Source organism: Clytia hemisphaerica, unplaced genomic scaffold (assembly GCF_902728285.1).
Source record: "Clytia hemisphaerica strain Z4C2 unplaced genomic scaffold, Clytia hemisphaerica genome assembly, whole genome shotgun sequence".
In the NCBI taxonomy this organism is placed as follows: Eukaryota; Metazoa; Cnidaria; class Hydrozoa; order Leptothecata; family Clytiidae; genus Clytia; species Clytia hemisphaerica.
The window spans coordinates 2441394-2458946 of NW_027104146.1; the positions used below are offsets into that span (position 1 = coordinate 2441394).

The 17553-nt window shown below is 35.4% G+C and overlaps 1 protein-coding gene across 1 annotated transcript; it reads right to left on the bottom strand.

Moving 5' to 3' along the window:
* Positions 1–2263: 2263 nt before the first annotated feature.
* Positions 2264–13228, bottom strand: LOC136813919 (peroxidasin-like). Its single transcript, XM_067070434.1, has 8 exons — positions 13020–13228; positions 10103–10573; positions 9216–9695; positions 8126–8602; positions 6152–6307; positions 5263–5479; positions 4376–4593; positions 2264–3873 (listed from the first exon to the last, which is right to left on the bottom strand). The coding sequence occupies exons 1-8, from the start codon at positions 13147–13149 to the stop codon at positions 2384–2386; spliced, it is 3639 nt and encodes a 1212-aa protein (XP_066926535.1). The 5' UTR covers positions 13150–13228; the 3' UTR covers positions 2264–2383.
* Between the last annotated feature and the right edge of the window lie 4325 nt (positions 13229–17553).

The window sequence follows — 17553 nt, forward strand, 5'->3', positions numbered from 1 at the left end:
TTTCAGCGTTTGCCAAATTTTTCAACTCCCGCTTTTTGAAAACGTAATGGTTATGTTGGGCTCCAAGCATCCCTCTGATTTGTTTTGTTATCAAAAAATTATCATGAAGATATTCAACATGGATATAAACGTTGAGCATCAAAAAAGGACAGTAGCAAAAAACCTTATACCAGTATTTATTCTTTGTATTTTTCAAGGAAAATGAAGAAAAACGTTACAATCTATTTTCAAAAGCACATGTATTGTATGTATCATGTATTTTTCAAGGAAAATGAAGTAAAAGACTTGTGCATTCTATCTGACAGAACATTCTTTGTATTTTTCAAGGAAAATGAAGAAAAACGTTACAATCTATTTTCAAAAGCACATTGTATGTATCATGTATTTTTCAAGGAAAATAAAGTAAAAGACTTGTGCATTTTATCTGACAGAACATTCTTTGTATTTTTCAAGGAAAATGAAGAAATTACGTTACAATCTATTTTCAAAAGCACATGTATTGTATGTATCATGTATTTTTCAAGGAAAATGAAGTGAAAGACTTGTGCATTCTATCTGACAGAACATTCTTTGTATTTTCAAGGAAAATGAAGAAAAATTACGTTACAATCTATTTTCAAAAGCACATGTATTGTATGTATCATGTATTTTTCAAGGAAAATGAAGTGAAAGACTTGTGCATTTTATCTGACAGAACATTCTTTGTATTTTTCAAGGAAAATGAAGAAATTACGTTACAATCTATTTTCAAAAGCACATGTTTTGTATGTATCATGTATTTTTCAAGGAAAATGAAGTAAAAGACTTGTGCATTCTATCTGACAGAACATTCTTTGTATTTTTCAAGGAAAATGAAGAAAAACGTTACAATCTATTTTCAAAAGCACATGTATTGTATGTATCATGTATTTTTCAAGGAAAATGAAGTAAAAGACTTGTGCATTCTATCTGACAGAACATTCTTTATTTTTTTCAAGGAAAATGAAGAAAAAACGTTACAATCTATTTTCAAAAGCACATTGTATGTATCATGTATTTTTCAAGGAAAATAAAGTAAAAGACTTTTGCATTTTATCTGACAGAACGTTCTTTGTATTTTTCAAGGAAAATGAAGTTTAACCTTATTAACCAATGAAATACATGAAGTGTTTTATTTGTATTTTTCAAGGAAAATGAGGTAACAATTTACTTTTTTTTCTGACTGAACATGAAGTTTATTTATTCTATGTAATTTTTCAAGGAAAATAAAGAAAGACGTTTACAATCTATTTTAAAAGCCCATGGAGTGTTTCCTTTGTATATTTCAAGGAAAATGTAGTAAAGCATGAATTATTCTATTTCAATTTTCAAGAAAAAAAAGAAAAACTTTACCATTTATTCTCAAAAGCACATGAAGTGTAATCTTGTATTTTTCAAGGAAAAGGAAGAACAATCTTACTTAACGAATCAAAGAAGATTAAGTGTATTCTTTGTATTTTTCAAGGAAAAGGAAGAACATTAACGAATCAAAGAAGATTAAGTGTATTCTTTGTATTTTTCAAGGAAAATAAAGAAAACGCTACATTTTATTTTCAAAAGCACATGTAAGTAAATAATTCTCAGACAAATTGAACATGAGTTGTTTTCATGGAAAATGAACAAGAAACTTCACAACCTCGTCCACATGTCGAATCACTATTTTGATCGATGAGTAGATTATCCCAGGACTCGCCTGTATGAGGCGTATTTCGGAAAAATTTCGTAATCACTACAGTAAAATCTTGTTACTTTTCAAGGAAAATAAAGAAAAACTTTACTTTATCAATGAACATGAATTATATATTATTATATTCCTTGTATTTTAAAGCAAAATGAAGAAAAACGAGCCTGAAAAAAACACTATTCATTAAACTATACACGAACTAATGTATTGGCCCCAGATATGCCGGTCTCAGCAGTAGAAAAAATAAGCACCTAACTGCAAAGTGATCACGATATATCACGATATAAAATTTTAAAAGGGCTATATTGATTACAATCGACAAAATATAAAATAATTTTTGACACTTCATTAGTGACTGTTCGACATACCTTAAGTGGATTAATTTTCGCGTGGATTAATTTTCGCGATTTTCGCGTATTTTGGCCATTTTCGCGAAATTTTGTCCACGCGAAATTTTTAGAATTGCAATTTTTGCCAAAACCCCTAGGAAAATGAAAGAAATTAGGTAAAAAACAGGCCAAATCGCGAAATTTAGTCCACGCGAAAATTTTCAATCTTCCATTCGCGAAATTTTGTCCACGCGAAAATTAATCCACTTAAGGTAGAAGCCAAATACTAGTGCGTGCACTGTAGAGTATTATTATCCTCGTGACTATATGAGTGTGACTATATAAAGGAGTTCTACTGGTTATCGTCCTTGACATGAACACTTTCACCTTCAATGTCACTTTCAACGTTCTTCTTTGAGTGAATGTAATCCTTTAATCTTTGGTGAATATTCTTCTTGGATTGATGAAGGGTCTCTTCAACAATGTCCTCATCAAGGTTGTTCAGCAGGTCATCATTGTGGAATTGTTGTTTCATTTTAATGAGAACGTCCTGAAGATTTGTTAACGCGTCATTGATGGATGACAAAGCTTCGGATTCATGCGAATTGATTGATCCACCAACATCGTTATCATGATTTTCTGTGAAGACATTACCAATATGGTTATCTTGGTTAGATTCTTGGTCTTTAACAGGTATTGGTTGTATTGGTACTACAACTTGCTCTTCTGACCAAGCTGTAAGATCAAGTTTGGGGATGGCATTTCCGCTGCATGTTTTTCTGGTGTTCTGATTGGCATCTGGTGTGTGGAATGCATCTGGCTGAATTGATACTAGACCTGCTGGTTTTCCTGGCGAATTCAGATTCAAACAGAGGATTGTAGACAATGTAACATTTTTGATTGCTATTAGCTGTTGTGCTGTGAAGACACCAGGGTTCTCATAATAAAAGCGATCACCATCTCTAGTTGCTTTGAATTGTTGGCCAATCAAGCAATTAAACGTTGGACCGATCTCCAAGTTTGTGACGTGCTTCTCAGATATTCCTCCAGCAAAAATATCTATATCATCAGGATGATTGTAGACTTTTTCAAACTTGGCAGCAGCGCCTGGTACCATGATAGAATCGATATCCGCCCAATTTTCAGCGACTGGCAGGCCACAGTATTTCCTGTAAGTATTATATCCTGGTAATCCATGGTCTCGACCACGTTGAATATTCAATGCAGTCAAATCTAAATAACCAACAGCTCCAATAGGAAGGAACAGCTTTCTGGCAATAGCTTGGGAGAACTTGTCATCGACGTTGTTTGACATATTGCCAACCAATCCTCTCATGGTTTGCTCAATTCCTCGGTCATTGATCAATTGACGATTGAAGAAAGCATCCTGTAAAGGAACTGGATCATTCTCCCTATTGAAACCAACATTCAACTGCTCAAATTGATTTGGTACTAGCGAATGACCATATCTGAAAGCAGCTGATGCAAAGACATTGGTGATTGATGGATCCACGTCAGTTTTATAACCTTGGTAAGCTGGTATGCTTGCCAGGACTGGAAGATATTCATTATAAGTGATGTGTTGCCATAAAGCACTATTGATTTTTCGAGCATTATTGAAAAGCTTATCATGGCTCCATGTTGGGTTTAGTGATTTCAACTGGCGAGCAATATTGTTGTGGTTCCGAATCCATAATGTATGCATGGTGTGAAGAGCAATGTTTTCATCGACTCTAAAATCACCGGCTAACGAACAACCTCCAACTGTGAAGCATCCATTCTCACCTTGAGCAAACTCAACAGGTAATAAACCATCAGATTTTGTGATCTTCATTAAACCGTCTGTAAAAAATGAAAAATGAAACATAAATTTCACTTTCAGATTGAGATACTGACTTTCCATTTTCGATAGCCCCGGAAAGGGTTTGCTCGGGGATACACGAATAAAAACACGCGAATGCACGCTTCTTTTTTTTATAAGAATAACTTCTATAAGAATATCAGGGTGAGATTTCAAAGTTAAGAAAATAGGCCTATTGTTTAGAACAATAGAACAATAAGAATAATGCTCACCCTCAGCCAAAGTACACTATTCTTATAAAAAGAAAAGCGTGTATGCAAACATGGGATTGCTAAATCATAAAACCAAATTAGTCTTTTTCAAAAATAATCTTTAACATCTATAATGTCATATCATATGTGTTCACTAAATTTAAGACCCCTCATCTTTTTTTTTTGTATAAAATCTTATAAAAAGCGTGTTTTGTGTGTTGTGTTTTGTGCCCTTCCCTCAAATCTGCTATTTAAAAGTGAAGACTTGGACAAGTGGATAGTTATTAATTACCTGTACTGTCCCTCAACAATTCAAAATGAGCCTTCCGATTATCATAGATCTGTGATCCATCAACGAAAGCAGAGAGTGCATTCATTTGTTGTCTTGGTGATAGATAAGCTCTGTTGCTACATACAGCTGTTGATCGACCATTGGCTGAACAGCTATTGGTTGTGGTGTCGAACAGCAATGGGAAACATGGATATTGCCATGAGTTGCTTACATCGCATCTGAGAGAAAAAAAATCAGACTTTATCAGTATATGTGTACTTTTACTACTTTTCGATTTACCAGGCAGTCGCATAATTCCACATTTTCTCGTTCTGAGTACGAAATTTTTCATATTACACAGTTTATGTCATAAGAATTATATATGCGAAAAGATGAATTGAAACAAATAAAAAGACTTTTGTCGAGGTTCCCCTCGTATAATACACTCTAGAATTAAGTGTTGACTAGCAGTAACATAGGCAGAGGTAATGCAAGGTTTTTAGAGAAGAGTAGATTACTAGGGTATGAAGGTCCTTAGGCAAAAGGAGGGTACGGATATGTGCCGCCCTTAAGGGTGCCTTTTTGTCATCTTCAAAATCCCACTAAGGGTCTTAAAATCACAAAATTTAATTCCAATCCCCTTAACGGTTGTAAAATCAGCTAAAATCACATTTCTTGACCCTCAAAAGCCAAAATTCCAAGCAAAAAAGTCCAAAATGTACCAATAAGGGTAACATAATTTATGAAAATTCGGGTTTTTCTTTTATCAGTTTTAGTCCTTCCAAGGGTTCCATCACCAAAGGTCGAGCGGCACATACCCGCCATAGCCCCCCATGATGAAGGTCTACCTGTCCACACTCGTAATATTCACGATGAAAGAGATTTTTGTGTATTTTAATGATGCTTACTTTTGTTTGCAATACTGATGAGGTGTCTCTGTAAAATCATGATCCAGAAACTGCCCAAAAGTCATGAACAAAGTTGTAATTTTCTTAATACTTCCACTGTTTTGGTTTTCAACGTCAAACAGTTGTTGCGTAACTGCGTTTGGTGGTGGAAGGACTGGGTTCGTGTTAGGGAAACCACGTGGCGTGTCAAACTTGCCGTCTGATGCATACTCGGGATCTGAAATGAGGAAACTCAGGTGCAATACAAGGGGAATACAAGGGACACATTTTTAGAAAACCTTAGAGGAACTGAGGAACCATCAAGGCCTACTTAATCTAACTACATGTTTTTTTTTTTAAGAAACATACTTTTAAGAAACATGAGGCTTAGAATGCCTAAAAACTAAGAAATATCTAAGAAACATGCTGAGGCTCAGAATGAGAAAATAGCATTTTTTAATTCTTTTTTTTTTTCAAGAACCGTCCAATCAAAATAATTGTTTTCTTTTCTTTTCTTATTGCATGAAAAATAGGTTTATTATGTCAAAAAGTTTAGAAACATGTAAAAGAAACATTTCAGGCTCAAAAGGCCGAGTTTTTAAGAAACATTGCGGCTGCTTGGTAAAACTAGTTTCTTAAAAAAAAGCGTGTATTCACGTGGACTGTAAGACCCCAGGTGTAAAACATATGGATGACCAACAAACGATGACCAACAAAGCCGGTGACACACGTGGATGGCCATTCAAATTTCATTCAATTGCCATAGGTAAAATGGTTTCAAATTCGACAAAGCCAACAATGCCTCCATCTTTTGACGTCAAATTGTTTTGTAAATAAACGTTTAGATAGCTTAATCAATAGAGCACTTAGAGGAGTCCCCCCCCACACACTAAAGATTTAAAGTACTTACCAACTACCCGTCTGAGCTTAGTATGAGCTGCTCCCCATGTTGGGTGTTGAAGATTGTTACAAACACCTTCCACTGAACGAAACCCAGATAAAGATTGGTATTGACTGCAGTCAATATCACTGGATAACTCTTCGTTGCATTTGTCATAAGTATATCCTGTAAGGAAAATTTGTGGTCAGAGACTGAATTTTAAAAAGCCACTAACCCTTCAACTAATTGAGATCAGGAGCAGCCAGCAGAGGAATTTTTCAAAATATCTGCTCTTTTTTTGAAGGAGAGGGTATTTCGGAGTAAAATCCAGGAGCCAGCTATATTCCAAGCACTTCTAAAAATTCTAGGAAGGAATATAAAACATCTGTTCCGATAATCCAGAAGAGATAAATTTGGAAAAATCTGCATACTTTTCCAGCAAACTTTAGATGTCCCAAGTCTAGACCAGGAACCTAAATTTTTTCAAGAATAGATACATTTATCCAGGAGTCTGACAAGAAAAAAACAGATACATTTTTCCAAAGAAAGTTACCATTCAGAACAGATAATTTGGAATTTCTAGCCGTTGGCTGCTCTTGTGAGATACTTTTGCAGCGTTTTGTCTTACCAGAGAGTCAATAATAAAAAGTTCTTATCTGTCAAGCAAAAGTATTAAATGCTTTCGATAAAGCGAAGGGAGAGTATTTTTCCTTGTCCTTTAGAACATCTTCGACGCTGCCTTTTTCAAGTAAGTGGTCGCATCAAAATAAAAATGCTTAAGTCCAAAATTGTTACCACGCTGGCTTTTTTGCTCTAAACTGATGTGACTTAAGGCTTTTTTACCCTGAAAATAAAGTTTCTTATTTTTCTAAAAGCTTAAATTAGGCCACTTTAGGTTGGTTTTTGATGGATTTAAATAAAAAAAATCGATAGAAAATGGGGCGTAAAGCATTGGTATGGTCACAACTCAATTTTCCAAAAAACGGACTTATGACTTTTTTATTCTGATTCGTCGAATTGCTAAGGCGGTGAGTTACTCCTTGGGCGCCGGGTGTTTGACTCGTTGTTAGCAATATTGCGAATATCACTATCAGTTTAATGAAAAAAGGACTATCATATTTAATCAAATAAACTATTTTAATCAGAGAAAACGACTGATAAGATCTTGTTTTGAAGGTTCTATTTAGAGAAAGGTTTCTATTAGAACATATCAGTGGTAAACCCGCAGCATGATAAGATGATGATGTAGGTTCTATTGTAAACCCGCAGCATGTTTATCTCAAGTCAAATATATAGATGGATTATAGAAAAAAACGCAACCTTTTGGCTCACGTGTACTTCATGCTGAGCACGCTGTCAACCGTACGAATTCCTCACTCAGTTAGAAGTGATAACATTTATTGCTGATAACTTTGAAATTTCAATAGATGAAATAGTAACCCTCGTCTTAGGAATTGTCACCTCAACGGCTAGAACTAGAATTATAATACTTAAGAAATATGATATTTCAATATCATACATACAACAACACCATTGAGTTTCATGCCCGAAGGGCTAGAGGCGAGACTCCTGGATGGGAAATGAAACCACTTATTTCCCATCCAGAACGCCCACGCGTAGTTTTTACACAAACGCTGGATTGAAACTATAATCTATCATTAGATTTCAAAAAATTTAGTCCTCCATAACAAAGGAACCGCTAGATACAATCCTTCGTCATGATTACGGGGCATTCTATGCGCGTTTTGGATGGGAAATAGATGGCTTCAATTTATCTTGCCTGAGAAGGATTAAAGTCTCGCATCTAGCCCTTCGGGCTTGAAACTCAATGTACAATACCCCTGTCTCAAAGCATTAGTGGAGTTGGAGCTTTTTCTCAGAGTTGGTATAAAAAACTTTTTCATCAAAATCCCAATGGAATACTTATTCTTTCCAGTGGGTGGGAGTCCTAACGGGTCTGTGAAACAGGGGTGTCATATAATGTCCAAGATCAAAATGACGTACCGAAAGGAAGATTTTGAAAGACCAGATTCTTTATCTCAGCTTTTGCAGCGGGCTTCCATGGATCTGATACGTACAAAAACATATTCGTAAATTCTCTAGCTGCATCATTCCAAACGTTATATATAACGCTGTTATTCAATTCAACGTAGATTTTATAGCTGTTGTTTTTTACATCCAAAGTTTGACGGATCCGCACATTTACATAATCATTGAGTGTCAAATTTATGGCTGATTCAAAACATTGACTTTTAATGTATCCAACAGAATTGCAGATTTGAATGCTATTCCCTGGTAGGAATGATACACTTGGCACTCTATCGCCTATTCGGCTTTCATCACCACCTTTGGTTATGTGTAGAATGTTGCTTAAGCTGCTGGCGGTTCCTGTTGGTTTTATGTCAAAGGAGAGGTACCATTGTAGACCAATGAATGGTATGTGAGTCATCTCGTAATCTTTCTTTGGCGTGATGATGGTATCTATAAAATCAAAATTGTGCCCTTTCTTAATTCGATATTTCCCGCATTGAAGCAAAAAATTGAGACTGTTTCTGCTACTTTTCTGTCGGTTTTTTTGAGCAATGACACATGTGTTACAGTAAAACCTTCAATTAACGGACACTCTAAAAGGCAGACACCTCTGATTAGCGGACATTTATATTTTCGCCGGCCATTTCCTAGTCAAATCCTCATAAAGTAGTTTCTAAAAGACGGACACTCAATCAGCGGACCTTTAAATTAGCGGACAAAGTTGTTTGCATGAAATGGTCAAAATCCTACTTTTCCTCTCAAATTAGCAGATATCGACGTTCAAACTGGTCACAGACTTTAAAAATTAGACAGGATTGATTTATCCAAACTATTTATTTCTTAAACACTTCAAAGTTTAGTGGAACAAATTGCTTATAGACGTTTCAAGTGCTACCTTTATTCAGTCAGTTAATTTGTTTACATCATAAAAGTGATAAAATACAGGAATTAATTTGTTTTACTTGCCAATACATCTCTTACAATCAGATTTCAGTGGAGCATCGAGTCCACGGTGTAAATAATTTGGGAAAGATCTAAAAATCTTATATAATCAAAGTCTTACCTCCTAAATCAGATTTGATGATTAGATTCTTAATAGTTGCATTTGCAGATTTAAAATAAGGGTCTGTTAAATGTACTTTCACATCTTTGAATCGTCGAGGGTGTGTGTTTACCACCTCTACCAGTTGTACGCCATCTACAAAAACTCGATAAATAAGAGCTCCATCTTCATTATAGTTTTGTATAATTTTGATTGTTGTGAACCGGTTTGTTGGTAAAGATTGCGGAGTATTAACACAATAATTCTGGTTGTTGCTTACAGCTGAGCAGATATGAAGTCGATGATCACCTATGTGGAAAAAGATAGCTGGAACACGGGATCCGTACACCTTTTTGTTACCTTTGATAGAAAAACGAATAATACTTCGCCAATTGTTGGGTATAGTTGCTTGGGCTTCAGGTTTGATGTCGAAGGAGACTTGGTAAACTTCGTGGTATCTTGGAATCGTATTGATCTGCTTTTTACCAGCGAGCTTGAATTCTGTTGAGAAGAAATTGAAACATAGTGAAGTTATATACACTGAAGAAGATACAAACTAGCGACTAACCATGACAATCTGTAATAAAAACCCAATATACATTAAGGAAGAAAGAAATAGAAAAAGTAAAAAAACAAAAGGAATGCACAAGACACAAAAGGAAGTGATAAGCTGAAGACCGAAGTCTGAGATCAGGTGCAGTACCTTGAGTAAGCATCAAGGTACAAAACATGTGTAGATAATCTCTTTCTGGATAAGTAGAAAGATAATAGAAAGAAAATAGCTGACTCGATTATAAAAAATACCTAGAACCTATATTGCTGAGTTAATTAGAAGCTATTGATCTGCTAACAACGCCACAAGAGTATAAAATAAGGAGAGCGCGTAGACACCAGAAATGATTACTCACCATAGGGGAGATTACCATAAACCAAATTCTTGATCAATGCATTAGCTGTCGGATACCATGGATCTGATCGATAAACTTTAACATTACCAAAAAATCTGGCTTTATCATTAATCACTGAATGGACACTTTCTCCACCAATTTTGATTTCAAGTCTGAATTTCCCATCACTCAATTGATGTTGTTTAATTTCAACTTTTGTATACTGGTTCAAAATCAGAGGCTCAGAATTAAAGCAATAATTTCTGTCACTATTCACCGGATTACAAATATGAAGTTTCCGGCTTTTTCCTTTGAAGAATATTGCAGGAACACGGCTGCCATGGGTGTTGATATTTGTACCGTCAGCCGTAAAGTGAATAACATTTGACCAATAAGGGATATTTCCGTAAGGTCGAATGTCTAAAGAGACATACCACGCTGGTGCTAAAAGCGAGATTTCATCTATTTGAAGTCCTCGAGATAGACGAATGCCTAAAAAAACAAAGGAATTTCATATAAAGTTCACTTGTCCAATACAATGCGCGATCAAATTATTCCAAAAAATATCTTCGTTTATGAAAAACATGAACGTAGATACCGTACATGAAGATTAAAGAAACGGTTTTTTAAACTCCGGTTAAGGAGTTTCTTAAAATTAGTATTTTTCATTTGTAATTGTGTGTAAATCCGATCAATCGCGAAAGTTGGGTTCGATTTCTTGATCTTTCCAGTTTGATTTCCCGATTTGTTTTGCGTTTGCGCTCGCACTTACTAGGATATACTCAATTATACTAAATTTTATGTTAGATATATTAAGAAAGGCTGACCAATGAAAATTACCGGAGTTTGCAGCCGTAATTACGGCTATTTCATTTTCTTTGCAATACTTGAAGTTTCATGCGTTGATTCCGATACTACATAATTTAAAATATCAAAAGGTTCTGTTTCATTATAGTCAAAGTAACGAATATTTTTGCTTAAACCATTAGGTTTGACCAAGGTGGGGGACGCAAATGAAGAAACCGGGATTTTATGAGAGAAAAGTAAGGGAGCAAATCGATAGCTTTTCTTCTTTTTTACTAAAGAACTTCTATATGCTGTGGAGACGCAAAAGGCGTCACGAAAATTTTTATTCGAGGATAACAAAGGCTGTTAGAGCAGAGGAATGTAAAGAGATGGAAAAACAGCTTTTCTGATTACTCAAAGTTCAACGATCACTTCTATTGAAAATTCTATTGTAAAAAAGTTGATTGGGTCATTAAATGAAAGTCCAGAAAAGACTTGCCCATAGAATTATTATCAAATAGAATAAATTCATGCTTTTTTACTTAAAATAAAGGGTGTCTGTAAGGGGTCCCTTAGTTGCAATGGGAATTCAATTACACGTGTGCAATGATAATGTCATTTCTTTGTTCTTATCGTATTTTAATTGCATATTTTCTCATGCTTGATTGGATTCTTTTGAATTCTTAAAAATTTATGCACATAATTTGATTACTTTCAACTGGAAATTTCAGGCATTTCGGTCCCCTCGATGCAAATAAGAATTACATATTTGAAATCAGCTCATTTTATAGATTCACAAGTGTTGAAAACTATTTGAAAACGCACTTCTAAGAAAAGGAATTTGGGTGTCAAGTTTTCACCTAAATTAGTTATTCTTTCCGTAAAGACCAAATTTGATTTTTTAATTTTAGGAGTTAAAATCAATGGAATCACTAAATTTCAGCTCCTAAAATTCCAGATTATAAGCTAAAATAGATTTGTAAGTATCAATCGTTTTCCAAAACTAAAAATTTCGTAACTGAGAAAAAATACCGTGCAAACATACCCTTATACAGAGATTTCTATCCACGCATCAGATTTTGAGAAACTGTTTTTACGACCAATAATCACTTGTAACAAAGGGAATCTGAATAGATGATGAAGTAGCCAAAGTGAGACATTATTCTATCTGATAACAGTTCACTGGCTCGCCATCAGACGATGATTTGACGATAAAAATTAATTTGGTTTCCTTTTTCGCCGATTACTAGTTCAACTTTTATGAATAAAGGAGCAATTTTTTTACCAAAATATAGCAAAAGAGATTTCTTAACGCAATGATATTAAATTGATTTCTGTCAGAAATCGCGTAAAATAAAGATGAAGTTATAATTTTCTCGAGCTCTAGCTTTCCATATAATAGTGCGGTCATGATGCAGTTATATCAGTAGAATCGCTAGGAAATTCTGAGCAAGAAGATATAAGTACCTTTTCGTATAGGAAAGATGTACCCAAAATATATGCCCTAAAATTTTACGCATAATCAAGCTTGAAACAAAAGAATTTTGCCACGACATGCTAATTATGTATATTTCTTAAAGCGACAACAAAAGAAACCTATTAAATCGACATAAACTCCCTTAAGGGCAAGGGACCTAGTATAAGGCGAGCCGCTTTTTGATTGTTTTCAAGAAACTGTTTTTCCATCTCTTTACATTCCTCTGGTTTAAGCGTTTTTCCACCATACTTCTGGTCAAACGGCCCTCCGTATCAGTAGTGTGGTTATCTGGTACTCGATGTAGAAACTTTCTTCGACACGCTAAAGCTCTGAAGGTCGGGAAAATTTTAACTGGAAAATTTATCTGGAACCTTCGGGTTACCATTTTTCATTTTTCTGTAAGGTTTCTCAGGCAGCAGAGATTTTCATGCTAAATTTAGTCGCGGTTTGTTTTCTTACACATTAAAATTGGCAGTTTACGACCAAAGAGAGAAAGTACCCAAATATTTTCGTGGTCGGTTCGTTCGCGTAACTTTTACAAAGAAATCTACTATTATTAGCGCCAAAAAATCAAAATCTTCTATAATTGCCTCCCCAGTTTTATTGTTCGAGCCACCACGACTCAACTGCTCCGTAACACTGAGACAGGGTTGTATATAAAAGAATTAGACTCACCGTCATTGATATTGTAGCAATTTGCTTGTAAAAGTGAACATAAAAATATCAGTATAAAAAGAACCATTTTCTCTTTAAACCCTTCCAACATGTGTGGCCATAAGTCAACTTTGATATTACACTGTGCCATATATATTGGAGAATTAATAGTATTTTATCTTATCAGATTTTTACTACAAGCACAGAGTTTTTTAATTAGTTTCACATCCTTTTATATGTATGTATAAATTTGTTTATGTAGCAATTTTACTACCAATTCAATAAAATTTGCAACAAAAGATTGCCTCGACAATGAGTCAATAGATTCGTTTATTCTCTTGTGGTATGACCATAAATAAGCTATTTAATGAGAAGTATTTTAATTTCTTACTACATAATAGTTTTGTTTTGATTTGTAGATCATAACATAATTTTAGGGCCCATTGATCAGAAAATAGGAACCGGGGGAGGTGAACTAATGATTGGAGGGGGGGGGGTTTCACTTTTACGGTATGACGGTATTGGGCCTTTTTACCCCCGGTAAATCGGTATTACCAGAAAAAAACGACGGGATTACGGTATTTCATTTTCTACCGGTATCGGTAAATTGCCTGTTTTTTTGTCGGTATTTCGATATTTTTATCAATAAAAAACGGTATTTCGGTATAAAACTATTTACCTTTGAGTTTCTTCATGAGTTTCATGCAGAAAAATTTTCAAAAAAGATAAGTCTATTCCACTATTTTAACCAGTACAATTTTCTTGCTCGCTTCGCTCGCACAATCTTGGATGTCCTATTGACTTATTGTCATGGTGAGGTTATTCAAAATAAGCAAAACTCTACGATATCTATCAACAAGCAAATATTTTCGGTATTTTTCTGCGGGCGCATTTTTTTGATGACAACTTTCGTGATGCAAATACTGCATCCAACGAACGAGTCAAGATAAAATTTTCTCCGTCAGCACTAAATGATATGGTCGTCTCTCCGTATTCACTTATATTGCTACTACAATACAATGCACTGATACTGCAGTAACTTAGAGACAGTAAAGGCGGTATTTAATCCTTCAATAATTACTAAAAGTAGGCAGTTCTAAAAACATCTTGTGCATCATCGAACGATTAAATAACAGTGACGTAGGAAGCATTTTCATATTGGGTGGCTGAAGTTTAGTGACACCGCGAGGGTCAACCTAGACTGCTTAAAAATATACTCAAAACATGCACATAAATACAATTATGACAAATTAAAAAAGAAAAACTTTTCATTTTGCAAAATAACCATTTTTGAAAAAATTATTGGGGGGGGGGCATAGTCCCCCTTGCCCCCCTCCAGTTGCTACGGCACTGAAATAATAATTCACATCATGATGTACATGATGCGTTTTCAGGCAATCTAGGCATTCTAAATTTTAAATTTTTTCTTGGGCGAAACTCCACTCAGGCACGGATTTTTCACTTATATCCTTATGATCCTGAGCATCCTCAGCCTTTTAGAGGATATCCTCAGGATCCTCTGTTTTGCCTTGCATACGGCTTGATAAAACATCAATATTTTAATTTCCTTAGCTAACTCAGGATCCTCATTTTTTATCTCTTCTTCTCAAAATATGAACCTTAGGATCTTCAGGGTCCCCAGGATATTGCGAGGATATCCTCAGGATCCTCAAATATTTATTTTACGTCAATTATTTTTCATTAAAGAAAGTGAATCTTAGGATCCTTAGGATCCTCAGGCTTTCCCAAGGATATCCTCAAGATCCTCAAAAAAATTAAAAAGAAAAAAAGAAAAGAAAAAAAAGTGAGGATCCTCAGGTTATCCTCGCAAAATCCTGAGGACCCTAAGGATCCTAAGGTTCATATTTTGAGAAAAAAAGAAAAAAAGTGAGGATCCTCAGGATATCCTCGAAAAAGCCTGAGGACCCTAAGGATCCTAAGGTTCATGTTTTGAGAAAAAAAGAAAAAAAAGTGAGGATCCTCAGGATATCCTCGCAAAAGCCTGAGGACCCTAAGGATCCTAAGGTTCATATTTTGAGAAAATACAAAAAAAGGTGAGGATATCCTCAGGATCCGGAGGATGAATGTGAAAAATCCGTGCTTAGCTCCAAAACTCTTGGAACGCCGCACCGGGTACGACAGGTACGTCGCTCGCCGTACCATATTTTTTTTTTTGCCAACAAATGGTCGGTGTTAAATCAAATCAAAAATTGTGTGACCAAACAAGGCATACTTGGCTAACAATAGCGTATTAAGGCCGTTTTTCAATAACAAAGGAGAGCGAAAATTGTCGAAAACGGCTACGGTCTACGGCTTATCAGACCATGATTGGCCCAAACCTTGATTTTAAATTAATTCTCAATATAAAAGGCATCTTACGGGTCTGCGAGGAAGAAAGTATTGGGGAAAGGCTTAATTTTGCATTTTCCTCCCGTAACAAGCAAGTAACTTTGGCACGGCAGACCTAAAATATTGTTTTATGAAAGCTCAAATAGCTGTAAACGAGGCCTAAAAAAGTCGACAATATCGAGAATAAGGTCACAAAACTAGCAAAAAACTTTATATATTGGCAAAAATATTTGGTATAAGAATAGGTCAATCTGTTTAAAAGAGACCATAAAAAGGTTAAATTTAGCCCAATAAGGTTAGAATTGTTTAACCAAAGATGTAAAAGCAAAATTGTGCGTGAACGTGAAAATGGTTTTTTTCGCACGTGAATACGTGAATTGGCAAAAATTTGTGCGTGAATACCCTGAATTGAGGGTTGACTGGGGGCCGCGTAAAGTACAAGACTTGTTTGTACAGTTTCTAATTTTTTACTACACAATAGACTTGATAACTGAAAATTCATTATTTTCGAAAAAAAACATAAATATAGCATCGGTATCGGTATTAGGCCTCCTTCACTGACGGTATTACGGTATTTGACCCAAAATTTTGTCGGTATGACGGTATTTAAGACCCCTGAAAACCCCCCCCCCCCCCCTTGGAGCAACGATTGGATTCTTCTCTGGGATTTTTATAGAGTCAAAAAAGAAATTGAAATATCTTGTGTTGTTTTTGATGAGAGCATGGTCTGGGATGACCAAGTCAAAAGAGTTACACCTAAGCTTATCTTACTTTGAATAAAATGAAGCGAGTCTCATCTTTTTTAACGGATGACACTAAAAATAACTTTTAACCAATAAACTCGCCATACCTCAGTTCCAACACTTGGAGTATTTTGGCAGCTGCTAATCGATCGAAAATAAGTTCGAGTCCTTAATCCAGAACCCGGGGAGGATACTTGGGCCAATAGTGGTTCGAGGATGTGCCGCTGGTCAGCGTACATTTTCACCTCCACGAGTCCCTTGTAGGATCGCAAAAAAAAACAACGCAAAAATAGAAAAATCGGTCCCTCAAACCTATAGGGAATTTGAGAAAAAAGTGGGAAATTTTGAAATTTTTTGAAATTTCAGTCCCATTAATGGTCATTTTTTTCGTAAATTTTACTAAAATTTTCGAAAAACGAGTCCCAGGAAGGGTCCATTTTTCGAACTTCAGCAGCACACCCCCATCGATCATCAAGGGTCGTACCCCCCGGATCCGAGATTCAAACCAGGTTTCTCCTCAATGTAAATCTTTCCAACATATTTTTGGCATTAACAACGAGATGTAACAAGATAAAGCTTATCAGTGGTAGAAATCAAGGTCCACTACAATATATTCATCAGGACTTGTGACAGGCAAAAGTTACATGCATAACAGTGTAAAGGGAAGAAAGTCCGGATACAGCTATGCTAACACTGTATGACACATTGATACCTTTGCTGGAGGGATATCAGAGGAACATATCTGGGACCAAAATGTTTTATTGCTAGCCTAATGACAAATGGTCATAATTTACTGAAGCGCACGGTAAACATCTTAACCATTCAAAGCCGCTAATTTTTTTGAAAAAGGCCAAAAAGTTCATCATTTTTTTCTGAAAATTTATTCTTTCAAAGGCCATTTCTTGACCAGGACAAATGATTCAGGTATCAACTTTGGTATCGTTGAAAAGCTCTTTCTCTCGGCTACAAAAAATAGCAAATTTCTTTTCTCTGGATCTCAAGTGGTCAGGAGTTATGACCAAAAGACTGTGTATCGGTAAAATGACCTTTTCAAAATGTATATATACGTCTTTCGACGTCTAAGGGTTAAGGTGCTTGAAAATTACCCATCTGAGGGAAATAGCCAATTTCATAACAAGAATCTTGTTAAGTGACTTTCAAGTCACAATACGTCATCCAGGTAAAAAAAACAGTCATAACACAGCTCTTTTCGAGTTTTTGTCTTGACCACGGGCATTGAACAAAAATTGAGATGGTTGATTATCAAACATTCAAAATCTTATTCGAACATGACAAAATAATATTCCTTTTGTTTGAAAGAGAAACTTGAAATCCTTAGATGCCCCATCAAAGAGGCCCCCAAGCGGACCCAAAATTCACGCAATCACGCCATTTTTTCTCAGATTTCATGTCACTACGCCTGAAAAATTTGATTTTTACGATCACGTCATATTTTTCGGATT

Excerpts from the sequence above, each read along its gene's own strand:
- LOC136813919 (XM_067070434.1), bottom strand. The coding sequence starts at position 13,149 with ATGGCACAGTGTAATATCAAAGTTGACTTATGGCCACACATGTTGGAA. Across the intron at positions 6,308-8,125 it reads CTTTCAAAATCTTCCTTTCG|GATATACTTATGACAAATGC; the intron begins GTACGTCATTTT and ends TTTTCCTTACAG. Across the intron at positions 5,480-6,151 it reads TAAGCTCAGACGGGTAGTTG|ATCCCGAGTATGCATCAGAC; the intron begins GTAAGTACTTTA and ends TCCTCATTTCAG.